At 37.3% G+C, this 26,842-nt stretch overlaps 1 protein-coding gene across 1 annotated transcript in view; it reads left to right on the top strand.

Annotated features, from left to right (window-relative positions):
* Positions 1-26,842, top strand: part of FRMPD2 (FERM and PDZ domain containing 2) — a 169,210-nt gene that overhangs the window by 122,248 nt on the left and 20,120 nt on the right. The window contains exons 28-35 of the mRNA XM_053692895.1: positions 1,933-2,174; positions 3,648-3,918; positions 4,305-5,076; positions 7,282-7,331; positions 7,567-7,728; positions 8,052-8,184; positions 8,946-9,024; positions 12,950-13,062. Coding sequence (XP_053548870.1) covers positions 1,933-2,174; positions 3,648-3,918; positions 4,305-5,076; positions 7,282-7,331; positions 7,567-7,728; positions 8,052-8,184; positions 8,946-9,024; positions 12,950-13,062 — 1,822 coding nt within the window. The remainder of the gene's footprint in view (positions 1-1,932; positions 2,175-3,647; positions 3,919-4,304; positions 5,077-7,281; positions 7,332-7,566; positions 7,729-8,051; positions 8,185-8,945; positions 9,025-12,949; positions 13,063-26,842) is intronic.

Here is a 26,842-nt window from a genome sequence, read left to right as displayed (position 1 = left end):
TTCCAAATGTGTTACTGGCATAACTCCCCCTGTAGGTTGAATGCAATACTTCAAGAACAGTATTTTTTGCACATGCTCAGTTCACGTGTTTATTAACACAATTCTTTTTGTAAATTAAAAACCATAAAACCATAGCTTAAATCACACAGTTAAATTAATAAACTTGTACTTAAATATAGATATCATATATTACTATATGCAAATTTGCTTTGTTTTGTAGAAAAACTGGGGATTGGGTAATAAAGGGATTATCTATCTTTTTAAACAATAACATTTTTGGAATTGACTGTACCTTTAAAGTCTGTAGACGTTTCACATAATAATTCACTTTAAAGAATTAAGCCAGTTTGTCAACCAGTAAAGTTTATGTGGAATTTTTAGCTGCTATTACAACTTATGAATTAAATATTTGTTAAATGACATGTTGAATTATTACAAAGTAGTTTACACAAGTAATGTTTTTACAAGTCAAAATAACTACATAATCATAAAAAGATCAGGGGTGTAAAGTGTTAAAAAATATAAATATAAAAGGCCTAATTACAAGTGGAGCGCAAGCGAAAAGGAGTTTATCACAGCTGTTTGCGTGCGTCGGGTTTATCGCTTGTATTACAAGCTGAAAGTAAACGCGATCGCTTACAAGTTGGGATAGCGCGTCTTCAGAGCTCTGGTCAACTGGTTTGCAAAACAAAAGTGTCACAAAACACATCACAAATACATTGCAAAGTACAGTTGCACTCATAATAACACTATCTGATAACAATTATTTAAAAAAATGCAATCAACAGTAATAAGGGTGCAAAGATATGAGGTCTCAGGTGTATGCATATGTGTATATATATATATATGTGTGTGTGTACTTATGTATTTATGTATTTATATGTGTATATATGTATTTTCAGACATATACACATAAATACATATATATATATATATATATATATATATATATATATACTGTATATTCAGACATATATACACATAAATACATATATATATATACACTGTATATTCAGACATATATACACATAAATACATATATATGTATTTATATATATATATATATATATATATATATATATATATATTTATAGATATATATATATGCATTGGAGCCCTTTGCAGTTAAGTAGATGAAAACATAAAAAAGCATATTTATGCAATATTCATATTTAATAAAGTGTTATAGTGTGTATTTACTCTAAATATTTCGCATTGCACATAGCAGAATATGTTCTATTTATTTTTTTAAAGATATTCCTATATATATCTGTAAATATCTATACCAATATATAATCATGTATATATAGGTATATATTTACAGTACATATATATATTGTACAAAAATACCATCAGATATAAAGAGAAATATTTATTTATGAATAAATAGAACATATTCTGCTATGTGAAGAACATTGGAATGTTAAATAATCATATTATCATGTCGGGTTAGCGCTTTTGAGAATATGTGATCGTGTTTGTGCGAGAGTGGGGTGTTAGTTTTTTCCCACTTTTTTTGCTCCCTTGACTTCTTTGGGGGATATGTTAAAGCACACGCGATATCCTAAGTTCGCACATTAAGATAGCGCTTGTGCGAAAACCGTTTACTTTCAACTTGCAATATGTGCGCTACCCGGCACATGCAAAAGCTTACTTCTAGCGGAGTTAGCACACGAGCAGGAGCGTTAAATACCTCTCCACTTGTAAAATGGGTAATTTAAGAATTCCCGATACTTAAGCTCAAAACCTAACTGCTATAAAATATATTATTCTGTTGTAACATGACATACTGATATGCTGCAAACTTTATTTTTTTCTCTTTAATGACTTTTAATTGTTGGTTGCTTGAATATGATTGTATGTTGTAGAACCTTGCTTTGAATATTGCACCTTTTAAAAAAATTAAATGAAACACATTATTCTGTTGTACAGACACCAATGCCATCTCCTGTGAAAGAGTTACTGAGAATGAGATCTCCAGATCATGAATTTGATATTGCTGTGGGAAGGACATCAGAAGAGGAAAAAGACTCAGAGAATTTGTTAAGAACAACATCTAATCTGTCCTACAGTCGCCCCTCAGAAAATACACCAGCGCTAGAGACCCTTACATCTTTAGCTCAAGACATGAGACTGAACTGTTACTCAGCCTGTGAACTGGAAAAGCAAGAAAGGTAATTTAAATACATCCAATGTAAATAGACACTCACCAGTTTGCCTAATGGAGATCTCAAATTAAAGGGACATTAAACACTAACTTCATTTTATAAACATAGTATTGAGGTTATTTCCCACCTCCCTCTAGTCATGGGTGACGCCATGTTGAATTCTAGCTTTCAATGCATTCCAGTGCTGTTGTGTTTACACATGTGCAATAACTCTCCTTCAGATACCTGCTGTTTAGCGTAGGTTCCAGTATGGTGGCAACCATGATTAGAGGGAGGGACATGAAATGTATTTAGTGTTTAGTGTCCCTTTAATTCATATTCCTGACCTGGTATTTCAAATGTAGAGAAGTGCACTTAATATATAATTACACACTTTGTTTTGCAATATAATCACAATTGTAAAAATGTTTATGATAAAAATGATTATTGCTTGTGTGATAACGTTTTACATGCACATGATCGCTGCCAGTATGGCCAAAGGCTGTTTGCTTTCACATTTGTCTCCTGCACATATACGAAGATCTGCCAGTGAGGTGTCATGTGACATAACCAAGAGGTACCATGGGACTTAACCAGACAAACTGTAACACACCAGCACTGTAACAACATGAAACCTTAGTGGATCACCTATAGCCTCATCTATGTTTCTATTAATGCTGTTTTTTACCCACTCAGTCCTCTTCCCTCTTTGTACCTTCACTTCTGCTTTTTCTTACACTTTTATCAGGGTAATTGTTGGGGTGCTTTTGGCAGAGCCCTGGTTGTGGAGCTTGCATAGTCCCAGGTTTTAAACATGGCCCCAAGGAAGACTTAGGGCTAGATTACATGTGTAGCGCTATTTTTTGCTCCTTCTCGTGCTTAAACTTCTCTAGAAGTAAACTTTTTACACATATAAATACCTGAAAACAAGAACAATCATTTTTACTGTAAAGATTTGGCAGAGCATAGTATAAATTTGAAGCAGAATGTGGTTAGAATAATGAAGAGTAATCATTGACTATACTCTGGCCTCTGGCCTTTGGCATCCTAGCACTGCCTCAGTCCTTAATCATACTCATTTACAGCCTCCGCCTCATCCCTTGTTTTACCCACAACAAATAGACCTCTTTCTTACACCTTTATATCAGTATTTTGCTCTCTCTTACCTTTTTAACACTTCTTAATCCCTACATTAAAAGGCGAGTGGCATTATGAAGTGTAAACATTTCTAAAATTATATCATTTTCTGCTATCCAAAGCACAAATTAATCACATAATTTAACATAAATGTATTTAATGATAATTAGTGCAAAAAAAATTAAACTTTTTTTTATAATAAGTTAATTTTAGTAAATTTGGGCTAAAATTTTAGCTGGGTGGTCAATAAAATCAGCCGGGTGGTGCACCTGCTAAAAAAGTCCTGGGGAGAACACTTCCATCTTAATCTCTATTACATTTATCTTAATTTCTTGCTTTTTTTTTCTAATTTTGTCCTTCTAGTATGAATGACATAAGAGACAGTAGGAGCATCATGGACACATCACAGATGCTCAGTGATGAGGATTATCTCACCATCAGCTCTTCATCTGTTACTCCTCCTTCCTGGGGAGAGGCTCCTGAAGAACCCACAACTATCACTGGCACCCCCCAACCACGTTCTATGATACCTCTCCCAGCATCCTTGGTAGCCACAGAATCATGTAGCAGTGAGAGTGAATGGGAAGACCTTGAAGAATCTGATGAGGCAGAAGAGCAGGACGAAGACTCATTGGTGAGTTATTGAGTGTTTATACATGTGGAATGTATGTAGTATATATTTTGAGACTCCAATACTTATATCATTGGTTTTTAATCACTATTTTGTGTTTTATTCTAGCCCATCCTCATATGTCACCCCTGATAGTAACAAATGTTATAATGCACTGCAAGGGTGGCATAAAAAATAATAATTTTAGTTTCCAAATATGCCTCAATAAACAATAAAGTTAGGCTCTTCTAAATTGTTGCTGCAGGGCTCTTTAATGGCAGTAAATATGCTACCCACTAAGCTGTAAATAAACCATGTAGCTGAAATATAAGCTGTGTTTAAATTGCTTACATGCCCTTTGTAGTTGCATTTGACAAACTGTGAATTAATTATGTCCTTACCCCTTATAGGGAGTTCCCAAGGAGCACTCAACCCTCCTCAGTCTTTCGTCACCTTCACGCTGGCTTCAGCTTCCACCATCCCCAACTAGAAGGTTTCATGTCACTTCCCCTTCAAGACGGACCCAGATCCTCTCAGCAAATAGGTCCAAAGCACCTTCTGCAACCAAAAAAATCAGTATTCCTCCTTCTCCTACAATAAAAATCCATCCTCCCTCTCCGACAGGGAGGCCACAATCCAAGTTGCCTTCAGCTTCTACATCTCAGAATCTAGAACGGAAACCCTGTACTGATCAGTCATATGAAAAAGTTGGTTTATTGCAGGAAAAACAAGTAGACCAGAGACAGAAAGAGTTAAAAGCAATCACAGCCAGCATTCCAGATCATATTCCTTGGAGTTTTCATCACAATTTACCTGAACAATCAGATGACAATGCCCTTAATATTTCTCACAATCAATCAGATTTAGAAAACAAGGACTTGCACCACATCTTTCAGGGTGTATCATATATTGAAGAAATAACATTACAAAAAGGCTATTCCAATTTTACAAATGATGAAACCAGAGCATTGCAGCACAACGTATCTTACCAATTACATAGTGAAGACACCATATTTCATTATAGCGCTACTAATCAACTAAATGATAAAATCAGAATTACAGAAAGCAGTTGCATTCAGCAACCAAACATTGCACATGAGTTGCTAAAAATGCAAACTAATGGATTCCAACAGGAAAATAAAACAGAGGTCACCAATATTAATAGCTGTAATGGACAACATGGTTAGTATGCAACTGGGAATACTGAATGAGCAGAGAATATGATTTGAACATTTTGGAGTAAAAAGATAGGTGACTTTAACAGATAAATAGTGAGTTTTGAAACCCCAACACAATAAACCCTAACTACATAAGCCCTTGATTGTAATAACACCTAACCGTCACATCACACCACAAAACCCCATAACCTCACCAGCCCTACTCTCAGTCCCACCACATTAATCTCCCCTGCAATAATCCCTCATGGTAATCACCCATGACTGCAATAATCCCTAATGGTGATCGCCCATGACTGCAATAATCCCTAATGGTGATCGCCCAAAACTGCAATAATCCCTAATGGGGATCACCCATGACTGCATTATTCCCTAATGGTGATTGCCCATAACTGCAATATTCCCTAATGGTGATCACCCATGACTGCAACAATCCCTAATGGTGATCGTAAATGGCTGCAATAATCCCTAATGGTGATCACCCATGACTGCAATAATCCCTAATGGGGATCACCCATGACTGCATTATTCCCTAATTGTGATCGCCCATGACTGCAATATTCCCTAATGGTGATCACCCATGACTGCAACAATCCCTAATGGTGATCGTAAATGGCTGCAATAATCCCTAATGGTGATAACCCATGACTGCAATAATCCCTAATGATGATCGCCCATGACTGCAATTATTCCTAATGGTTATCACCCATGACTGCAATAATCCCTAATGGTGATCGTAAATGGCTGCAATAATCCCTAATGGTGATCACCCATGACTGCAATAATCCCTAATAATGATTGCCCATGACTGCAATTATTCCTAATGGGTATTGCCCTTGACTGTAATATTCCCCAATGGTGATCACCCATGACTGCAATAATCCCTAACATCCCGGCCTCACCCATAACCCTGGTCCAACTAAATTGCCTTATTCCCACCATATGCAGTTATTTCTAACGTTGACCTCCTACTGCTGCAGTTAACCTTAATTTCCATGCTCATCTAATAACCCCAACCTCCCCACATGATTCCTGCACCATAATTGTTAATTGTTGTCTGGAATGGTGACCACTGAGTGTAAGTTATGGTTAGAGTTTATAACTGTGGTCTATCTGAGTGGTTCCATATCCTCCTAAATATTAAATCACTGTTAACTATATAATATCAATATAAAAGTTAATTTAGTGCATCAGATCCTTTAAGTTTAATTGCCTGCTTTGGGTTTTTGTTTGCTGTTTGGCTGCTGTTGATTCATGTTAAGTCAATCCAGGCGCTATTAAAAAAGGTTTTATTCAGTCACAGTGGCAGCAAATAATCACAATCCTGATGCTTTCATTGTTTTTCTGCTCATAATATAGAAAAAAATATCTCTCCATCTCCCTCCCCCATACTTCTCTTCTCGTTTGCTTTGTCACTATCTTTTTATTTTCACCCCTTTCTACCCTTCACTTTATTTTACCCCTCTCTGCCTCTGTTGTATTTGCCCCATTAACCCCTATGTTATCTCCTTTGCAAATAAAATATCCAAGAAGTCATTATGCTCGTATCAGTATGAATGAAAATACATTATTAAATTAGCCACCTTCTCAATGCCTGACTCATACTGATTTTTTTTTTTTATGATACCAAATAGAGCAATGAAACATTTACTCTTTCACTGCCAGAGGAGACATTAGGCCACTCATTTGTCTTGTGTTTAGTGACTGTGTTTGCAGCCCAGACCCCTGCGTGGGAAGGGTTGCTGAGTAACTGGTGTCTGGGAGGTATATAGAGAAGGACGGCAGTGTAGTCAAAGATTAGCAGCATCACAGAGCAGCACACACACACAACTATGAGCAGGTAATGTAGTCATCTTGCAGCCTTGTAAGAGTGGAGCATTGATATCATATGTAAATAAGATAATTCTATTCTAGCCTGGCATGTAATGTGTAAACAAAAAGGAGTGACAAGAAAATGCCAACGTAAAGGAACTAGGGATTCAGTCACTAAGGAGGATATCTTTTATTGTAGTTTGGAAAAAATCTGATGATTCTAAAATGTTATGGAGCCAGCTCACAAAAAATGTTCAGTCTCTCACTCCTTATTTTAGTGACAAAGCTCGAAAGATTAAAGATTGGAGGGCTTTCTCAAACTGAAGAAATGAAGCAAAGAAACAACGCCCAATACTCAAGTTGTCAAATCAATAACTAGTTATTGTTCTGTTTTTTGCAGTGTCTTCACCCCAAATGGATTCAGAAGAGTCTCTGCTAAATAGTTGCCCGGTAAGTAGCTTATATTTATATGGCTAGAGTAGTAGTGAGACAATATTTAGCAATATTGTAATAAACTCAACGGTTTATGCAAGTCTACGAAGTGGTTTGTATTAGCAAGAGTTAAATAGTTAAGTAGCAACCACTGAGAGATACATTTATAAGCCATGGATTGCATCTCCATCAACACTAGGTACTTATTAACTAAGCCTGTCTTTAATTCATCACTCATATCTCTTGATCTTAGAAATGCACAATTAATATTGTGTTGGACAAGTCAACCAGTGGAAGCTTGGGGTTCTCTTTAGCTGGAGGAAAGAATGAGGAGCTATTCACAATAAAAGCTATCAACCCTGGGAGTGTGACAGCTGAGGATGGGAGATTGTGTGTGGGGGACGTGCTCCTAGAGGTAAGGAACAAATTCTATCAAATATTTAACTTCAGAAAGGCATGGCCAACCTTTATGCTTGAGATGACACATTCCATAATTTTGTCTTTCACAATATCAGTATCTGTTGAATCAACAACAACAGTGTTGATATATTTCTGCAATAATTTAGCCATGGAAATAAACAAATCCTTACTGACACATATAGAATTTATACAACTTCAACAGAATATGCTTTTTGAAAAATGTCATAAAAAATGTATTTTTGTATTGAAGTGTCCCTTAAATGTTACTGATTATCAGATTTATAACCACCTGGTTTCTGCTTACATCCCTGTGTCTAGGTGAATGGACAACACTTAACTGGGCTCACACATGGGGAAGTGGTGGGAATTCTGCGCAAAGCGGCAGGTCGTGTAGTACTCACAGTGCTCAAGGACAGCCCAAATCAGAGCGATCAACTAGTACTTGGGAAATGTAAGCTTAGAAATTGAAATGGGCCATATACTGTATATTAGCCATATACAACATGATATGATAATCTAGTTAATTTAAAGGATTTATTAACATTTAAAGGAAAAAAAAAATCTGAAAGTTTTTTTTATGGTGGAGATAAATTATGAGATTAAAATCCTCCATTTCATAAAATTAAGAACCTTAAAATTATTGTATAGCCAATTAGTACATCTTGGCAAGTATCCCCGCTTGCTGTTTCCATGAATGTATTATGTATACATTGTTGTCAATGAGAACTCTGGGTCAGATATGCAAATGAGACATACAGCACAACATCTGCTTTATCCAAGAAATTCCCTTATGTTGTAGGTGCTGTTGCTCAATACAGCCTTTCTATAGTATAACTAAATACCTTAAACCATATAAGCCAAGCCACGTAAGTTAACTTTTAACCTTGGGCAGTCAGCAAGTCAGTCCGTCCAATTGCCAGACCGATATGCAAAATTACGCAGACCGCAAACACAAATGTAACTACTGTATGTAATTTGTAAATATATAACATTAGCAATTTAAGGTGACAATACGTTCCAGATGTGACCTTACTCTAGATTCACATAACATTTAAAAATCGAAAATTCTGCACAAAACATCAAATTTCAAATCTTTACATATCCAGAAATAATAAGAGGATGATGTTCAAATTACTATTATTATTATTATTATTATTATTATTATTATTATTAATAATAATAATAACTTGCATATGCTAATTTTTTGAACAGATGATGAAAATGACAGACAGATTCAGAAGCAGAATAATAACTTACATTCACCAACCAATATCCTGGAAAAAAAGGACAGGTAAGTCTATAACTATTTACCAATGTGTTTTGAAAATCACAAAAACTTTTACAAATCAATCGGTTTAGAATTAGATTTTCTGTGTAATAAAAAACATTTTCTGGAGACGTTTAGAGACTGGAAGGTGAGGAAGCTTGTGGGTGCTTCCACTGGTGCTTTTATGGCAGGAGAGGGGGGGCTCTGATCTGTCAAGGCATGTTGTGGGTGGGACATGGTATTTCCTGGATAAAGCTGGGGCAGTCTCTGAAAACAAATTTGCACTGACTAAACAGCTGCGGGTTGGAAGTAGGCCAGACTCTGTAATTTTCATAGCTCTGGTGAACTACTTGTGCAATGCTGCCCCCTGCAGATTTGCGGCCAATCGGCCACTAGCAGGGGCTGTCAATCAACCTGATTGTATGAGATTGGGCGGATTGATGTCCGCAGCCTCTGAGGCGGCGGAGGATTTAAGGAGCAGCGGTCTTAAGACCGCTGCTTCTTAACTCCTGTTTCCAGCGAGCCTGAAGGCTCGCGGGGAAACAGGGGTATTTGGCCCCATTCCGGCCATGATAAATAGGCCCCTATGCCTCAATGCATTACAAATATAAAGCAAAAAAGTGAGGGTCCATCAAGGCAGTCAAATCCCTACTCTTACTGGCACACATGAGTTAAATGACTGTTTACTTGTGAAAAATAGAGTTAGAGTGGGTCTAAGATTGAGATTTTAGGGGTGGGACAGTGTGTGACACCATCAACCATCATGCCCAGTAACCTACAGATTGTACAGTATTTTTTTGGTAGACAACTTGCAACCCTAGTTGTAGAAGATTGCTGTCTAACAGTATTGTAAAGTGCAAGACTGGAAGGTTATTCCACATCCTACAGTGCTGGAATATGTGATCAAGCAAACCCACTGCGACTGATAAAACAGCTGTGTCTTGTCCAGCACAGACTGATCGAAGACTCTGTTTAAATTTTAGATCTTTAGAAAGAGACAATATAAGAATATATTGGGTAATCATATACCTGGATGCCGTCTTTCCTGAGCTCTTTCCTAACCCCTAATCCGCTGCCCACCCACATAGCCAACACTAAATAAACATATTAAACCCTAAACTGCTGACCCCCCCACATCACCAACACTAAATAAACATATCAACCCCTAAACCGTCGGCCTCCCACATCGCCAACACTAAAATAAAGTATTAACCCCAAAACCACCGGCCCCCCACATCGCAAATCACTAAATTAAAATATTAACCCCTAAACCTAACTATCCCCTATACTTTAAATTAAAATTACAATATAACTATCTTAAAATAAATAAAAACTTACCAGTGAAATAAAAAAAAACTAAGATTAAACTATAAATAAACCTAACATAACTATTTAGCTAACATTACTAAAAAAAAACACTAACATCACAAATTTTTTTTATCTAAGATTACAAAAAATAATAAATGAAATTGTCCAAAATAATAAAAATTAAACCTAATCTAATAGCCCTATAAAAAAAAGTCACCCCAAAATAAAAACACCCCCTAACCTATCAATAAACTACCAATAGCCCTTAAAAGGGCCTTTTGTAGGACATTGCCCTAAGTTAGCTCTTTTACCTAAAATAATTACAAAGTCCCCCCTAAAAGTAACCCCCCCACACCCAACCAACCCCCCAAAATAAAAAACCTAAGTCTAAAAAAAACCCTTAGCTACCCATTGCCACTAAAGGGGCATTTGTATGGACATTCAGTGCTTTTTGGCCCATAAAAATAAAAAAGCACCAATCTAAAAAATAAACCCCCCCCCCCAAAAAGAGATCTAACACTAACCCCAGAAAATCTATTCACAATTCCTGAAGTCCGGACATCCAGCTTCATCCAAGCAGCGTGAAGTCTTCGTCCAGGCGTTTACATCTTCCTCCATTTTAGTAATGTTAGATTTTTTTTTATTTTTTCGTAGTGTTAGGTTTTTTTAATCTTGTAATTCAGGTTTTTTTATTTTTATTTTATTTTCTTAAAATAGTTACGTTAGGTTTATTTATAGTTTAATCTTAGTTTTTTTTTTTACTTCACAGGTAAGTTATTATTTATTTTAAGATACTTATATTGTAATTTTAATTTAAAGTATAGGGGATAGTTATGTTTAGGGGTTAATAGTTTAATTTAGGGATTTGCGAAGTGGGGGGACATCAGTTTAGGGGTTAATAGGTTAATTTAGGTGTTAGCGATGCGGGGGCGGAGGTTTAGGGGTCAATAACTTTATTTAGTGTCGGCGATGTGATGCGGGGGGCAGCGGATTAGGGGTATTTAGACTAGGGGTTTATGTTAGGTTGTTAGGTTTTTACATAACTTTCTTTTCCCCATATGGGGATTGCGTTATAGCATTTGCCATTCCGTGATCGCAGGTGTTTTAACGCACCATACCGCACAACAAAAGAAGGTTTTTCAGTAACTTGTAATGGCAGGGCTATGGAGAGTGTGATATCGCTCATATTTTTTGCGTTCTTTACGCACCCTTTTTAGTGCATAATGATTGTGAATTTTATGCCAAAGTGGTCAGCCTGAAAAGCAAAAACACAAGTGGGAAATGATAACTTCCTGTGGCAAATCAAAAAATATTGATGTGCAGTGTCTTTTGGAATATGCAGGTTAGCCAATTAGAGCAATAGGGTGGGGTAAATGGTTTGATTGACAGTTAATGCTGGAGCCCAATAACAACCGATTTTGAAATACACCTACTAATCAAAAGGCTGATATAAGCATGGCAGAGGCTGCTGCCAACAGCTAACACGGCATAAATGTGTTCAAATATTATCAGCAATACATTGTTAAATGAATGTTCTGCTACAATATATAGCAAACTTATATATTTAGGTTTATGTGCACAATTTAAACAGACAGAGATATAATAACATACATATTTAAAATCGGTACTGTTGAAATGAGGGAGTGCCACAGACTTTGCCCTGGGTTGAGTGAGGTGTAGACTAGTTAAGCCCATGGCTACTATGTTGAGCCAAGACAAGAATTACATTTGAATTCTGGATTTCCTCACTAAATACAAAAAAATTGTCTCACCAATGAGCACTTAATATTTATTATTAGTATTATTTTTTTCTTTTGAAATTTACATTTTCACTTTAACTCCTTTTTATGATCTCTCCTGTCTCTAAATTCACTAAAGCTGTGAAGGTTTTAAAATCCCCCCCCCCCCCCACTGTACTCCACAATCAGGTGAAGATACATATTCTGTATTTTAAGGGAAATGAAAGCGATGCCTTAACTTTGCAAGCTCTCTAAATTTTTTAAAGAAACGTTATGCTTTGCCTCATCATTTTATACCCTTATTTATTAATTAATTAATTGTTTAGACATGTATTTATTGGGTGACTATATAAATATATATAAAAGCATGGAATCCCCAGGGAAAAAAAGGAGAGGCTGATCCAAGGACAACAGGCATGCTCAAAGTTGCGGTTTATTCATCAAAGTTGCGAGTACACAGGTGAAAGCATAAATGGACACCTGACGCGCTTCGCGCATGCACACATGCGCTTCATCATATATTATATATATATGTGTGTGTGTGTGAAATTATGTTAATGTTAATAGAACAGGGTTTCACAAATCCCAGCAACCATGCTTCCTGTTTCTTTATGTTATTGCACATAAATCTATATAGACAACAACTACCTGGTTTCTAAAAACTGTGCTGCTTCCTCCTTGATTTTGGGGATTGCTCCCAATTGTGATAGACATTTGTCAAATACTGCAATAGGGATCAACAGGCTTCATCAACTTAACATTGTAGCTCTTTTATCCATAATGGCTGGTTTACTAAACTATAATTGATATACTGTGTATATTTACTTTGCTTAGTACTTTGTTACTACACTGTATGTAACTGTTTGTCACATTTCCATTAATGAGTATTTTTAACCCTACAGTGGCACAGGAATAGAGTTTGTAAAGTGCGGGAGATCAGACTCAACAGTGGTTTATGATTCAGATGGTTGGAGCAGTGAGGATGAAAATGTCAAAACGTTAACCCCCTGTCCTGGTAATGTCTATTATCCACCTTCTCTCCTTCTATTAAACATATTGTTACCTTATACATTTATTTCATACAATCAGCATTAGCAATGTCTACAACAATTTAATGGTTACCGTATTGCCACACTATGAAATAACAATGACTAGCTGAGTACACAACCCTTTAAATCTGACCACCTCAGCAGTCATGCACTTATATTGACTAATACTGACCACCTCAGCAATCATGCACTAATTCTGACTAATTCTGACCAGCTCAGCCATCATACACTAATTCTGACTAGCTCAGCAATCATGCACTAATACTGACTAATACTGACCAGCTTAGCAATCTTGCACTAATTCTGATCAGCTCAGCAATCATATACTAATTCTGACCACCTCATCAATTATGCACTGATACTGACCAGCTCAGCCATCATATCCTAATTATGATCAGCTCTGCAATCATGCACTAATACTGACCAGCTCAACTATCATACACTAATTCTGATCAGCTCTGCAATCATGCTCTAATACTGACCAGCTCAGCAATCATGCACTAAAACTGACCAGCTCAGCCATCATACACTAATTCTGATCAGCTCTTCAATTATGCACTAATACTGACAAGCTCAGCAATCATGCACTAATACTGACTAATACTAACCACCTCAGCAGTCATGCACTAATACTGACCACCTCAGCAGTCATGCACTAATACTGATCAGCTCAGCAATCATGCACTAAAACTGACCAGCTCAGCCATCATACACTAATTCTGATTAGCTCTGCAATTATGCACTAATACTGACCAGCTCAGCAATCATGCACTCATTCTGACCAGCTTAGCAATCATGCAATCATTCTGACCAGCTCAGCAATCATGCACTCATTCTGACCAGCTCAGCAATCATGCACTCATTCTGACCAGCTTAGCAATCATGCAATCATTCTGACCAGCTCAGCAATCATGCACTCATTCTGACCAGCTCAGCAAGCATGCACTAATTCTGACCAGCTCAGCAATCATGCACTCATTCTGACCAGCTCAGCAAGCATGCACTAATTCTGACCAGCTCAGCAATCATGCACTAATTGTGATCTGCCCAGAAATCATGCACTAATTGTGATCAGCTCAGCAATCATGCACTAATTGTCATAAGCTCATCAATTATACACTAATTCTAATCAGCTCAGCAATCATGCACTAACCCTGACCAGCTCAGCAATTATACACTAATTCTTACCAGCTCAGCAATCATGCACTAATTATGACCAGCTCAACAATGATACACTAATTTTTACCAGCTCAGCAATCATGCACTAATTCTGGCCAGCTCAGCAATCATACACTAATTCTAACCAGATCAGCAATCATACACTAATTCTAAACAGCTCAGCAATCATACACTAATTCTTACCAGCTCAGCAGTCATACACTAATTCTGGCCAGCTCAGCAATCATACACTAATTCTGACTAGCTCAGCAATCATACACTAATTCTAACCAGATCAGCAATCATACACTAATTCTAAACAGCTCAGCAATCATACACTAATTCTTACCAGCTCAGCAGTCATACACTAATTCTGACCAGCTCAGCAATCATACACTAATTCTTACCAGCTCAGCAATCATACACTAATTCTGACCAGCTCAGCAATCATACAGTAATTCTAAACAGCTCAACAATCATACACTAATTCTGACCAGCTCAGCAATCATACACTAATTCTGACCAGCTCAGCAATCATACACTAATTCTAACCAGCTCAGCAATCATACACTAATTCTAAACAGCTCAGCAATCATACACTAATTCTTACCAGCTCAGCAGTCATACACTAATTCTGACCAGCTCAGCAATCATACACTAATTCTTACCAGCTCAGCAATCATACACTAATTCTGACCAGCTCAGCAATCATACACTAATTCTAAACAGCTCAGCAATCATACACTAATTCTGACCAGCTCAGCAATCATACACTAATTCTGACCAGATCAACAATAATACACTAATTCTAAACAGCTCAGCAATCATACTCTAATTCTTACCAGCTCAGCAATCATACACTTATTCTGACCAGCTCAGCAATCATACACTAATTCTGACCAGCTCAGCAATCATACACTAATTCTAAACAGCTCAGCAATCATACACTAATTCTGACCAGCTCAGCAATCATACACTAATTCTTACCAGCTCAGCAATCATACACTAATTCTGACCAGCTCAGCAATCATACACTAATTCTAAACAGCTCAGCAATCATAAACTAATTCTAACCAGCTCAGCAATCATACACTAATTCTGACCAACTCAGCAATCATACACTAATTCTTACCAGCTCAGCAATCATACACTAATTCTGACCAGCTCAGCAATCATACACTAATTCTAAACAGCTCAGCAATCATACACTAATTCTGACCAGCTCAGCAATCATACACTAATTCTGACCAACTCAGCAATAATACACTAATTCTAAACAGCTCAGCAATCATACACTAATTCTTACCAGCTCAGCAATCATACACTAATTCTGACCAGATCAGCAATCATACACTAATTCTGACCAGCTCAGCAATCATACACTAATTCTGACCAGCTCAGCAATCATACACTAATTCTTACCAGCTCAGCAATCATACACTAATTCTGACCAGCTCAGCAATCATACAATAATTCTAAACAGCTCAGCAATCATACACTAATTCTAAACAGCTCAGCAATCATACACTAATTCTTACCAGCTCAGCAATCATTCACTAATTATTAACAGCTCAGCAATCATACACTAATTCGAAACAGCTCAGCAATCATAAACTAATTCTAACCAGCTCAGCAATCATACACTAATTCTGACCAGCTCAGCAATCATACACTAATTCTGACCAGCTCAGCAATCATACACTAATTCTGACCAGCTCAGCAATCATACACTAATTCTGACTAGCTCAGCAATCATACACTAATTCTAAACAGCTCAGCAATCATACACTAATTCTTAACAGCTCAGCAATCATAGACTAATTCTGACCAGCTCAGCAACCATACACTAATTCTGACCAGCTCAGCAATCATACACTCATTCTAAACAGCTCAGCAATCATACACTCATTCTGACTAGCTCAGCAATCATACACTAATTCTGACCAACTCAGCAATCATACACTAATTCTAAACAGCTCAGCAATCATACACTAATTCTAAACAGCTCAGCAATCATACACTAATTCTTACCAGCTCAGCAATCATAGACTAATTCTGACCAGCTCAGCAACCATACACTAATTCTAAACAGCTCAGCAATTATACACTAATTCTGACCAGCTCAGCAATCATACACTAATTCTAAACAGCTCAGCAATCATACACTAATTCTAAACAGCTCAGCAATCATACACTAATTCTTACCAGCTCAGCAATCATACACTAATTCTAAACAGCTCAGCAATCATACACTAATTCTAAACAGCTCAGCAATCATACACTAATTCTTACCAGCTCAGCAATCATAGACTAATTCTGACCAGCTCAGCAATCATACACTAATTCTAAACAGCTCAGCAATCATAAACTAATTCTAACCAGCTCAGCAATCATACACTAATTCTGACCAGCTCAGCAATCATACACTAATTCTGACCAGCTCAGCAATCATACACTAATTCTGACCAGCTCAACAATCATACACTAATTCTGACTAGCTCAGCAATCATACACTAATTCTAAACAGCTCAGCAATCATACACTAATTCTTAACAGCTCAGCAATCATACACTAATTCTTACCAGCTCGGCAATCATGCACTAATTCTAAACAGCTCAGCAATCATACACTAATTCTTACCAGCTCGGCAATCATGCACTAATTCTGACCAGCTCAACAATCATACACTAATTCTAACCAGCTCAGCAATCATACACTAATTCTAAACAGCTCAGCAATCATACACTAATTCTGACCAGCTCAGCAATCATACACTAATTCTGACCAGCTCAGCAATCATACACTAATTCTAAACAGCTCAGCAATCATACACTCATTCTGACCAGCTCAGCAATCATACACTAATTCTGACTAGCTCAGCAATCATACACTAATTCTAAACAGCTCAGCAATCATACACTAATTCTTAACAGCTCAGCAATCATACACTAATTCTTACCAGCTCGGCAATCATGCACTAATTCTAAACAGCTCAGCAATCATACACTAATTCTTACCAGCTCGGCAATCATGCACTAATTCTGACCAGCTCAACAATCATACACTAATTCTAACCAGCTCAGCAATCATACACTAATTCTAAACAGCTCAGCAATCATACACTAATTCTGACCAGCTCAGCAATCATACACTAATTCTGACCAGCTCAGCAATCATACACTAATTCTAAACAGCTCAGCAATCATACACTCATTCTGACCAGCTCAGCAATCATACACTAATTCTGACCAGCTCAGCAATCATAGACTAATTCTAAACAGCTCAGCAATCATACACTCATTCTAAACAGCTCAGCAATCATACACTCATTCTGACTAGCTCAGCAATCATACACTAATTCTGACCAACTCAGCAATCATACACTAATTCTAAACAGCTCAGCAATCATACACTAATTCTAAACAGCTCAGCAATCATACACTAATTCTTACCAGCTCAGCAATCATAGACTAATTCTGACCAGCTCAGCAACCATACACTAATTCTAAACAGCTCAGCAATCATACACTAATTCTAAACAGCTCAGCAATCATACACTAATTCTTACCAGCTCAGCAATCATACACTAATTCTAAACAGCTCAGCAATCATACACTAATTCTAAACAGCTCAGCAATCATACACTAATTCTAAACAGCTCAGCAATCATACACTAATTCTAAACAGCTCAGCAATCATACACTAATTCTTACCAGCTCAGCAATCATAGACTAATTCTGACCAGCTCAGCAATCATACACTAATTCTAAACAGCTCAGCAATCATACACTAATTCTAAACAGCTCAGCAATCATACACTAATTCTTACCAGCTCAGCAATCATAGACTAATTCTGACCAGCTCAGCAATCATACACTAATTCTAAACAGCTCAGCAATCATACACTAATTCTAAACAGCTCAGCAATCATACACTAATTCTTACCAGCTCAGCAATCATAGACTAATTCTGACCAGCTCAGCAATTATACACTAATTATGACAAATTTTTATCCATTTCTTAGTAATTTTATTCAGAAACTAATTATTTCCTAGCCCTCCATGATGCTCATTATACAAGTCCTATCACGGAGGGCTACCTAGGTGCCAACGCTAGTGGCCTCTGCGCATGCGCAGTTCTTTACCATCTATGTCACACTAAGTTGACCATGTGCAGCGGCTGTCAGAGCTGACCTGGTCGCAATGCACATGCACACATCGATTGAACAGCTGCGTATACAGTCAGGAGAGAACCTGCATAATAATTATTATCCAAATGAAACATTATCCAGAGATTTCCTATTGGATCTTTAAAATCTTTGCTACACCCACTATATCAGGAGTCTGCAGCTCCGTCGACAATGGCATTTCCAAGATTTGAAAGAACACTTTTAACATTATTAAAATATTGTTGAGAAAAATGTAACATTCTTATTGTACATTACACTACAATTTATAATATATGTTATTTAATGACTGATTAACAATTTAATTTTAATTTTAATAATAACTACATTTACATAAGGATGGACACAATGGAATGAGGAGGCACTTTACAATTAATCAATGTGATCAAATATTGTGGCAAAATTGTTATTAGTATATGATGGAAACTTCATATGTAATAAATATAACTCTCAGATTTTATTGTATGGCTCCAATAATCCGAATACAATCTAAAATGTTTGCTATGCTACAAGCCTTGCATTGACAGTTTAAAGGACCAGTAAACACAGCAGATTTGCATAATCAACGGATGCAAGATAACAAGACAATACAATAGCATTTACTCTGAATTTCAAATGAGTAGTAGATTCTTTTTTAACACATTTCAAAGTTATGTATATTTCCACTCCCCCTGTACCATGTGATAGCAATCAGCCAATCACAAATGCATATACGTATAGTCTGAGTTCTTGCACATGCTCAGTAGGAGTTGGTGACTCAAAAAAGTGTAAATATAAAAGACTGTGCACATTTTTTTTAATGGAAGTAAATTGGAAAGTTGTTTAACCCCTTAGTGACCAGACCACTTTTCAATTTGTTGACCATCTGGGACCAAGGCTATTTTTGCATTTCTGCGATGTTTGTATTTAACTGTAATTTTCCTCTTACTCATTTACTGTACCCACACATATTATATACTGTTTTTCTCGCCATTAAATGGACTTTCTAAAGATACCATTTTTTTCATCATATCTTATAATTTACTATAAAAAAAAATATAAAATATGAGGAAAAAATGAAAAAAAATGCACTTTTTCTAACTTTGAGCCCCAAAATCTCTTACACATCTACAACCACCATAAAATACCAATGCTAAACAGTTTCTAAATTTTGTCCTGAGTTTATAAATACCCAATGTTTACATGTTCTTTGCTTTTTTTGCAAGTTATAGGGCAATAAGTACAAGTAGCACTTTGCTATTTCAAAACCATGTTTTTTCAAAATTGGCGATAGTTACATTGTAACACCAATATCTGTCATGAATCCCTGAATAACCCTTCAAATGTATATATTTTTTAAAAGAAGACAACCTAAGGTATTAAACTTGGGGTATTTTGACTTTTTTCATGCAACCATTTTACCACCAATCTATGCCAAAGTTTGGGGGGGAAAAAAAAAATAATTTGATTTTTTGACAAAATAGCAATTTAAGAATACATTTACTGATAATATTAAGGGTTACTGCCAAATAACACCCTCATATGTCTTCAGCAGCATCTCCTGGGTACAGTGATACCACCCATGTATAGGTGTGTCGGGTTCTCGGGGGGCTAAAAGCTCTTATTTTTAGGGAGCGCATTCCAGTTTTTCAACTTGGAATTTTCACATCGGTCATCATGCACCCATGTCCTATTTGGGACATTTCTGAAGCTGGTCAATGGAATTTACCCCCATCAAACCATATATTTTTGAAAAGTAGACACCCTAGGGTATTTCAAATGCTTGTATTTTAACACTTTCCATGCACTAATTCAACCACCAGTCTTTGTCAAACTTTTGGGTAGTCATTATTTTGTGTTATTTTTCACACACATTGTACTTTAGGCATGGATTCTCAGTTCCTGTTATGTGTTACTACCAAAAAAAACCTCAATATGTGTTCAACAACATCTCCTGAGTACAGTGATACCACCCATGTATAGGTGTGTCGGGTTCTCTGGGGGCTAAAAGGCCTTAATTTTAGGAAGCGCATTCCAGTTTTTCAACTTGGAATTTTCACATCGGTCATCATGCACCCATGTCCTATTTGGGACATTTCTGAAGCTGGTCAATGGAATTTACCCCCATCAAACCATATATTTTTGAAAAGTAGACACCCTAGGGTATTTCAAATGCTTGTATTTTAACACTTTCCATGCACTAATTCAACCACCAGTCTTTGTCAAACTTTTGGGTAGTCATTATTTTGTGTTATTTTTCACACACATTGTACTTTAGGCATGGATTCTCAGTTCCTGTTATGTGTTACTACCAAAAAAACCCTCAATATGTGTTCAACAACATCTCCTGAGTACAGTGATACCACCCATGTATAGGTGTGTCGGGTTCTCTGGGGGCTAAAAGGCCTTAATTTTAGGAAGCGCATTCCAGTTTTTCAACTTGGAATTTTCACATCGGTCATCATGCACCCATGTCCTATTTGGGACATTTCTGAAGCTGGTCAATGGAATTTACCCCCATCAAACCATATATTTTTGAAAAGTAGACACCCTAGGGTATTTCAAATGCTTGTATTTTAACACTTTCCATGCACTAATTCAACCACCAGTCTTTGTCAAACTTTTGGGTAGTCATTATTTTGTGTTATTTTTCACACACATTGTACTTTAGGCATGGATTCTCAGTTCCTGTTATGTGTTACTACCAAAAAAACCCTCAATATGTGTTCAACAACATCTCCTGAGTACAGTGATACCACCCATGTATAGGTGTGTCGGGTTCTCTGGGGGCTAAAAGGCCTTAATTTTAGGAAGCGCATTCCAGTTTTTCAACTTGGAATTTTCACATCGGTCATCATGCACCCATGTCCTATTTGGGACATTTCTGAAGCTGGTCAATGGAATTTACCCCCATCAAACCATATATTTTTGAAAAGTAGACACCCTAGGGTATTTCAAATGCTTGTATTTTAACACTTTCCATGCACTAATTCAACCACCAGTCTTTGTCAAACTTTTGGGTAGTCATTATTTTGTGTTATTTTTCACACACGTACTTTAGGCATGGATTCTCAGTTCCTGTTATGTGTTACTGCCAAAAAAAACCTCAATATGTGTTCAACAACATCTCCTGAGTACAGTGATACCACCCATGTATAGGTGTGTCTGGTTCTCTGGGGGCTAAAAGGCCTTAATTTTAGGAAGCGCATTCCAGTTTTTCAACTTGGAATTTTCACATCGGTCATCATGCACCCATGTCCTATTTGGGACATTTCTGAAGCTGGTCAATGGAATTTACCCCCATCAAACCATATATTTTTGAAAAGTAGACACCCTAGGGTATTTCAAATGCTTGTATTTTAACACTTTCCATGCACTAATTCAACCACCAGTCTTTGTCAAACTTTTGGGTAGTCATTATTTTGTGTTATTTTTCACACACATTGTACTTTAGGCATGGATTCTCAGTTCCTGTTATGTGTTACTGCCAAAAAAAACCTCAATATGTGTTCAACAACATCTCCTGAGTACAGTGATACCACCCATGTATAGGTGTGTCGGGTTCTCTGGGGGCTAAAAGGCCTTAATTTTAGGAAGCGCATTCCAGTTTTTCAACTTGGAATTTTCACATCGGTCATCATGCACCCATGTCCTATTTGGGACATTTCTGAAGCTGGTCAATGGAATTTACCCCCATCAAACCATATATTTTTGAAAAGTAGACACCCTAGGGTATTTCAAATGCTTGTATTTTAACACTTTCCATGCACTAATTCAACCACCAGTCTTTGTCAAACTTTTGGGTAGTCATTATTTTGTGTTATTTTTCACACACATTGTATTTTAGGCATGGATTCTCAGTTCCTGTTATGTGTTACTGCCAAAAAAAACCTCAATATGTGTTCAACAACATCTCCTGAGTACAGTGATACCACCCATGTATAGGTGTGTCGGGTTCTCTGGGGGCTAAAAGGCCTTAATTTTAGGAAGCGCATTCCAGTTTTTCAACTTGGAATTTTCACATCGGTCATCATGCACCCATGTCCTATTTGGGACATTTCTGAAGCCGGTCAATGAAATTTACCCCCATAAAACCATATATTTTTGAGAAGTAGACCCCCTAGGGTATTTGAAATGCTGGTATTTTCACACTTTCCATGAACTTATTTAACCACCAGTCTTTGTCAAACTTTTGGGTAGTCATTTTTTTGTGTTATTTTTCACACACATTGTACTTTAGGCATGGATTCTCAGTTCCCGTTATGTGTTTACTGCCAAAAAACACCTCAATATGTGTTCAACAACATCTCCTGAGTACAGTGATACCACCCATGTATAGGTGTGTTGGGTTCTCTGGGGGCTAGAAGGCCTTATTTTTAGGAAGCGCATTCCATTTTTTACACTTCCCATTTTCACATCCCATGCACCCATGTTCTATTTAAGACATTTCTGAAGCCGGCCAATGTAATTTACCCCCATAAAACCATATATTTTTGAAAAGTAGACATCCTAGGGTATTTCAAATGCAGGTGTTTTAACACTTTCCATACACTAATTCAACCACTAGTCTTTGTCAAACTATTGGGCATTCATTTCTTTGTGTTATTTTTCACATACATTGTACTTTAGACATGGATTCACAGCTCCTGTTATGTGTTACTACCAAAGAAGACACCAATATGTGGTCACCAACATCTCCTGAGTTCAGTGATACCACCTATGCATAGGTTTGGTGGCTTGTTTGGGCGGTGCAATGCCAAATGTCTGACATGTGTTTGTGATTTTTTTTCACATTTAACATATTTTCTTTGCCTATCGTCTTTTTTTGGGGGTCTTTTAACATACCCCAATTTATTTGTTTTCCATAAATGTGATTATATTTAAAAAGTTGACCCCCCAAGGTATTATACATGGAGTGGTTTGATGACTTTGATGCAACCGTTTTAGCCCAAAAAATTGGAGAAAGTATATGGTGGTAATTTTTCAATTTTCATTGTTACAGACACATTGCTTTTTTACTATGATTTAGGAGAGACTGTTGTAAGTTATTGCAAAAGAATACTTTAGGTTGTTTTCTGCAAGGCACCCTGAGTACACCTATGCCCCCCATGCATAGGTTTGCCAGGATTTTGGGAAGGTTATGTTACATGATTTTAGTTATTAAAAATGAGAGTATTTCTTCTGATAGGCCTATCTTTAGTTTGGGGCCTATCACATACCCCACTTTTATTTATTGCATTCAAAGTGTATATTTTTTAAATGTTGACACCCCAAGGTATTGTATATGGTGTGCTTTGATGCCTTTGAAGCAACCGTTTTAGCCCAAAAAATTGGAGAAAGTATATGGTGGTAATTTTTCAATTTTCATTTTTACAGACACATTGCTTTTTGACTATGATTTAGGAGAGATTGTTGTAAGTTATTGCAAAAGAATACTTCAGGTTGTTTTCTGCAAGGCACCCTGAGTACACCTATGCCCCCCATGCATAGGTTTGCCAGGATTTTGGGAAGGTTATGTTACAATTTTATGACTTGTGATTTTAGTTATTAAAAATGAGAGTATTTCTTCTGATAGGCCTATCTTTAGTTTGGGGCCTATCACATACCCCACTTTTATTTATTACATTCAAAGTGTATATTTTTTAAATGTTGACACCCCAAGGTATTGTATATGGTGTGCTTTGATGCCTTTGAAGCAACCGTTTTAGCCCAAAAAATTGGAGAAAGTATATGGTGGTAATTTTTCAATTTTCATTGTTACAGACACATTGCTTTTTTACTATGATTTAGGAGAGACTGTTGTAAGTTATTGCAAAAGAATACTTCAGGTTGTTTTCTGCAAGGCACCCTGAGTACACCTATGCCCCCCATGCATAGGTTTGCCAGGATTTTGGGAAGGTTATGTTACATGATTTTAGTTATTAAAAATGAGAGTATTTCTTCTGATAGGCCTATCTTTAGTTTGGGGCCTATCACATACCCCACTTTTATTTATTGCATTCAAAGTGTATATTTTTTAAATGTTGACACCCCAAGGTATTGTATATGGTGTGCTTTGATGCCTTTGAAGCAACCGTTTTAGCCCAAAAAATTGGAGAAAGTATATGGTGGTAATTTTTCAATTTTCATTTTTACAGACACATTGCTTTTTGACTATGATTTAGGAGAGATTGTTGTAAGTTATTGCAAAATAATACTTCAGGTTGTTTTCTGTAAGGCACCCTGAGTACACCTATGCCCCCCATGCATAGGTTTGCCAGGATTTTGGGAAGGTTATGTTACAATTTTATGACTTGTGATTTTAGTTATTAAAAATGAGAGTATTTCTTCTGATAGGCCTATCTTTAGTTTGGGGCCTATCGCATACCCCACTTTTATTTATTGCATTCAAAGTGTATATTTTTTAAATGTTGACACCCCAAGGTATTGTATATGGTGTGCTTTGATGCCTTTGAAGCAACCGTTTTAGCCCAAAAAATTGGAGAAAGTGTATGGTGGTAATTTTTCAATTTTCATTTTTACAGACACATTGCTTTTTGACTATAATTTAGGAGAGACTGTTGTAAGTTATTACAAAAACATACTTCAGGTTGTTTTCTGCAAGGCACCCTGAGAACACCTATGTCCCCCATGCATAGGTTTGACAGGGGTTTTGGTTAAAAAAAAAACAGGCCCAATTTTAGAAAAAAATAGAGTAGTGAAATGTAAAAATCTGGCACAGTAAAAGTAAAAAAAACAAAAAAACATCTAACTATAAACATAACCAAAAAAAATATATATATATGTAACAGCAAATGTATTTATTTTTTTTAAAAATTGACCATTGTATGGTACCGCTTGAAGCAGTCCCCAATGCAGAGTGCAGGCTGTCCAGGGCAATCAGGACAGTAATATATGGTGTCCCTTCTCTTCCCCCTCTTGGTACAGACTCTGCATTTTTTTTGTGGTTTCTGCTTTGTGGCATTAGGGGGGATTTTAAAAATAAAATGGGTAGCCCCAACTCTGCTCTCTCCCATCACCGCCCGGGGAGCAGGTGCATCATGGTACAAAATCCCCGTAATAATCTGGAGCTGAAACTGTAAAAAAGTCTTTTTAACTCTGGGGTTTGCTTTTTTGAACAACAAAAAAGCGTTGTGGGTTGCAATCTGCATTAGGTAAATTGCAACCTTTTTGTACCAGGCCCTTGTCTTCCGCATAATTAGATAGGGCTGCAGCAGCTGATCAGCCAGATCAACCCCACCCATATGCCGGTTATAAGACTTGATGCACACTGGCTTCCTTATGATCTCAGCTCTGCCACGTACAGAAACCGCCACCGTCCTCTCTGTGTGGATGGTGGTAAGAAGGTATACATCCTTCTTGTCTCTGTACTTCAGTGCCAACAGCTCCTCTTGGCGCAGAGCTGAGGTCTCCCCCCTTCGTAGCCGGGTGCGTACAAGCTGTCCTGGGAAACCTGCGCGGTTCTTTTTAATTGTACCGCAAGCTACTGTATCAAAGCAATACAGTAGCTTGAACAAAAGGACACTTGTATAAAAATTGTCTAAGTACAAGTGATACCCTTTGTTCATTAGGGGTAATATCAGGTCCCAGACAATCTTGCCAGTGGTTCCCATATGTTCTGGGCAACCTGGAGGGTCAAGGTGGCTATCCTTTCCCTCATACACCCGGAAGGCCTGAGTATACCCAGTCTCGCTGTCACAGAGCTTATACACCTTTACCCCATATCTGGAGCGTTTGGAAGGAATATACTGCTTGAATCCCAGCCTTCCCTTATACTTCATTAGGGATTCATCAACGCATATATTCCTTCCAGGTGTATAAGCCTCTGCAAACCTGGCAGAAAAGTGGGTTATCAGGGGGCGGATTTTATACAGCCTGTCAAATTGGGGATGCTCCCTAGGGGGGCACAGGATGTTGTCGCTGAAGTGCATGAAATGCAGAATCATTTCATACCTCTTCCTCGACATAGTCTGGGAGAAAATGGGGGTAGAGCAGATGGGGCTAGTACTCCAGTAGGAGCGAATGGAGGGTTTCTTTATGATGCCCATCAGCATAGTCAATGCCCAGAATTTTTTGAATTCTGGCACATTGATGGGGGCCCATTGCTGCTTTGCCAAATATGTTCCAGGCTTTGCAGCACGGAACTGATGGGCATATAAATTAGTTTGGGCGACAATGTTCCCCAATATATCATCGCCCAGAAACACTTCCAGAAACTGATGGGGGCTAAAACCTGCCACATCTATATTTATGCCAGCATTTGCTGTGAAGGGTGGGATATCTGGCCTCTGGAGATGAGGCGTTACCCACTCTTCAGCAGCAATGGCAGCAACACGCCTCCTTCTGGCAGGGGGGCTGGCAGGGGGGCTGGCAGGGGGGCTAGCAGCCACAGATACATCACTATCAGTTGAGACTGCATCTAG

Source organism: Bombina bombina, chromosome 9 (genome assembly GCF_027579735.1).
Source record: "Bombina bombina isolate aBomBom1 chromosome 9, aBomBom1.pri, whole genome shotgun sequence".
NCBI classification, from domain to species: domain Eukaryota; kingdom Metazoa; phylum Chordata; class Amphibia; order Anura; family Bombinatoridae; genus Bombina; species Bombina bombina.
Note: the sequence above shows the minus strand (reverse complement) of the source record. Positions and strands in the feature narration are given on the sequence as shown.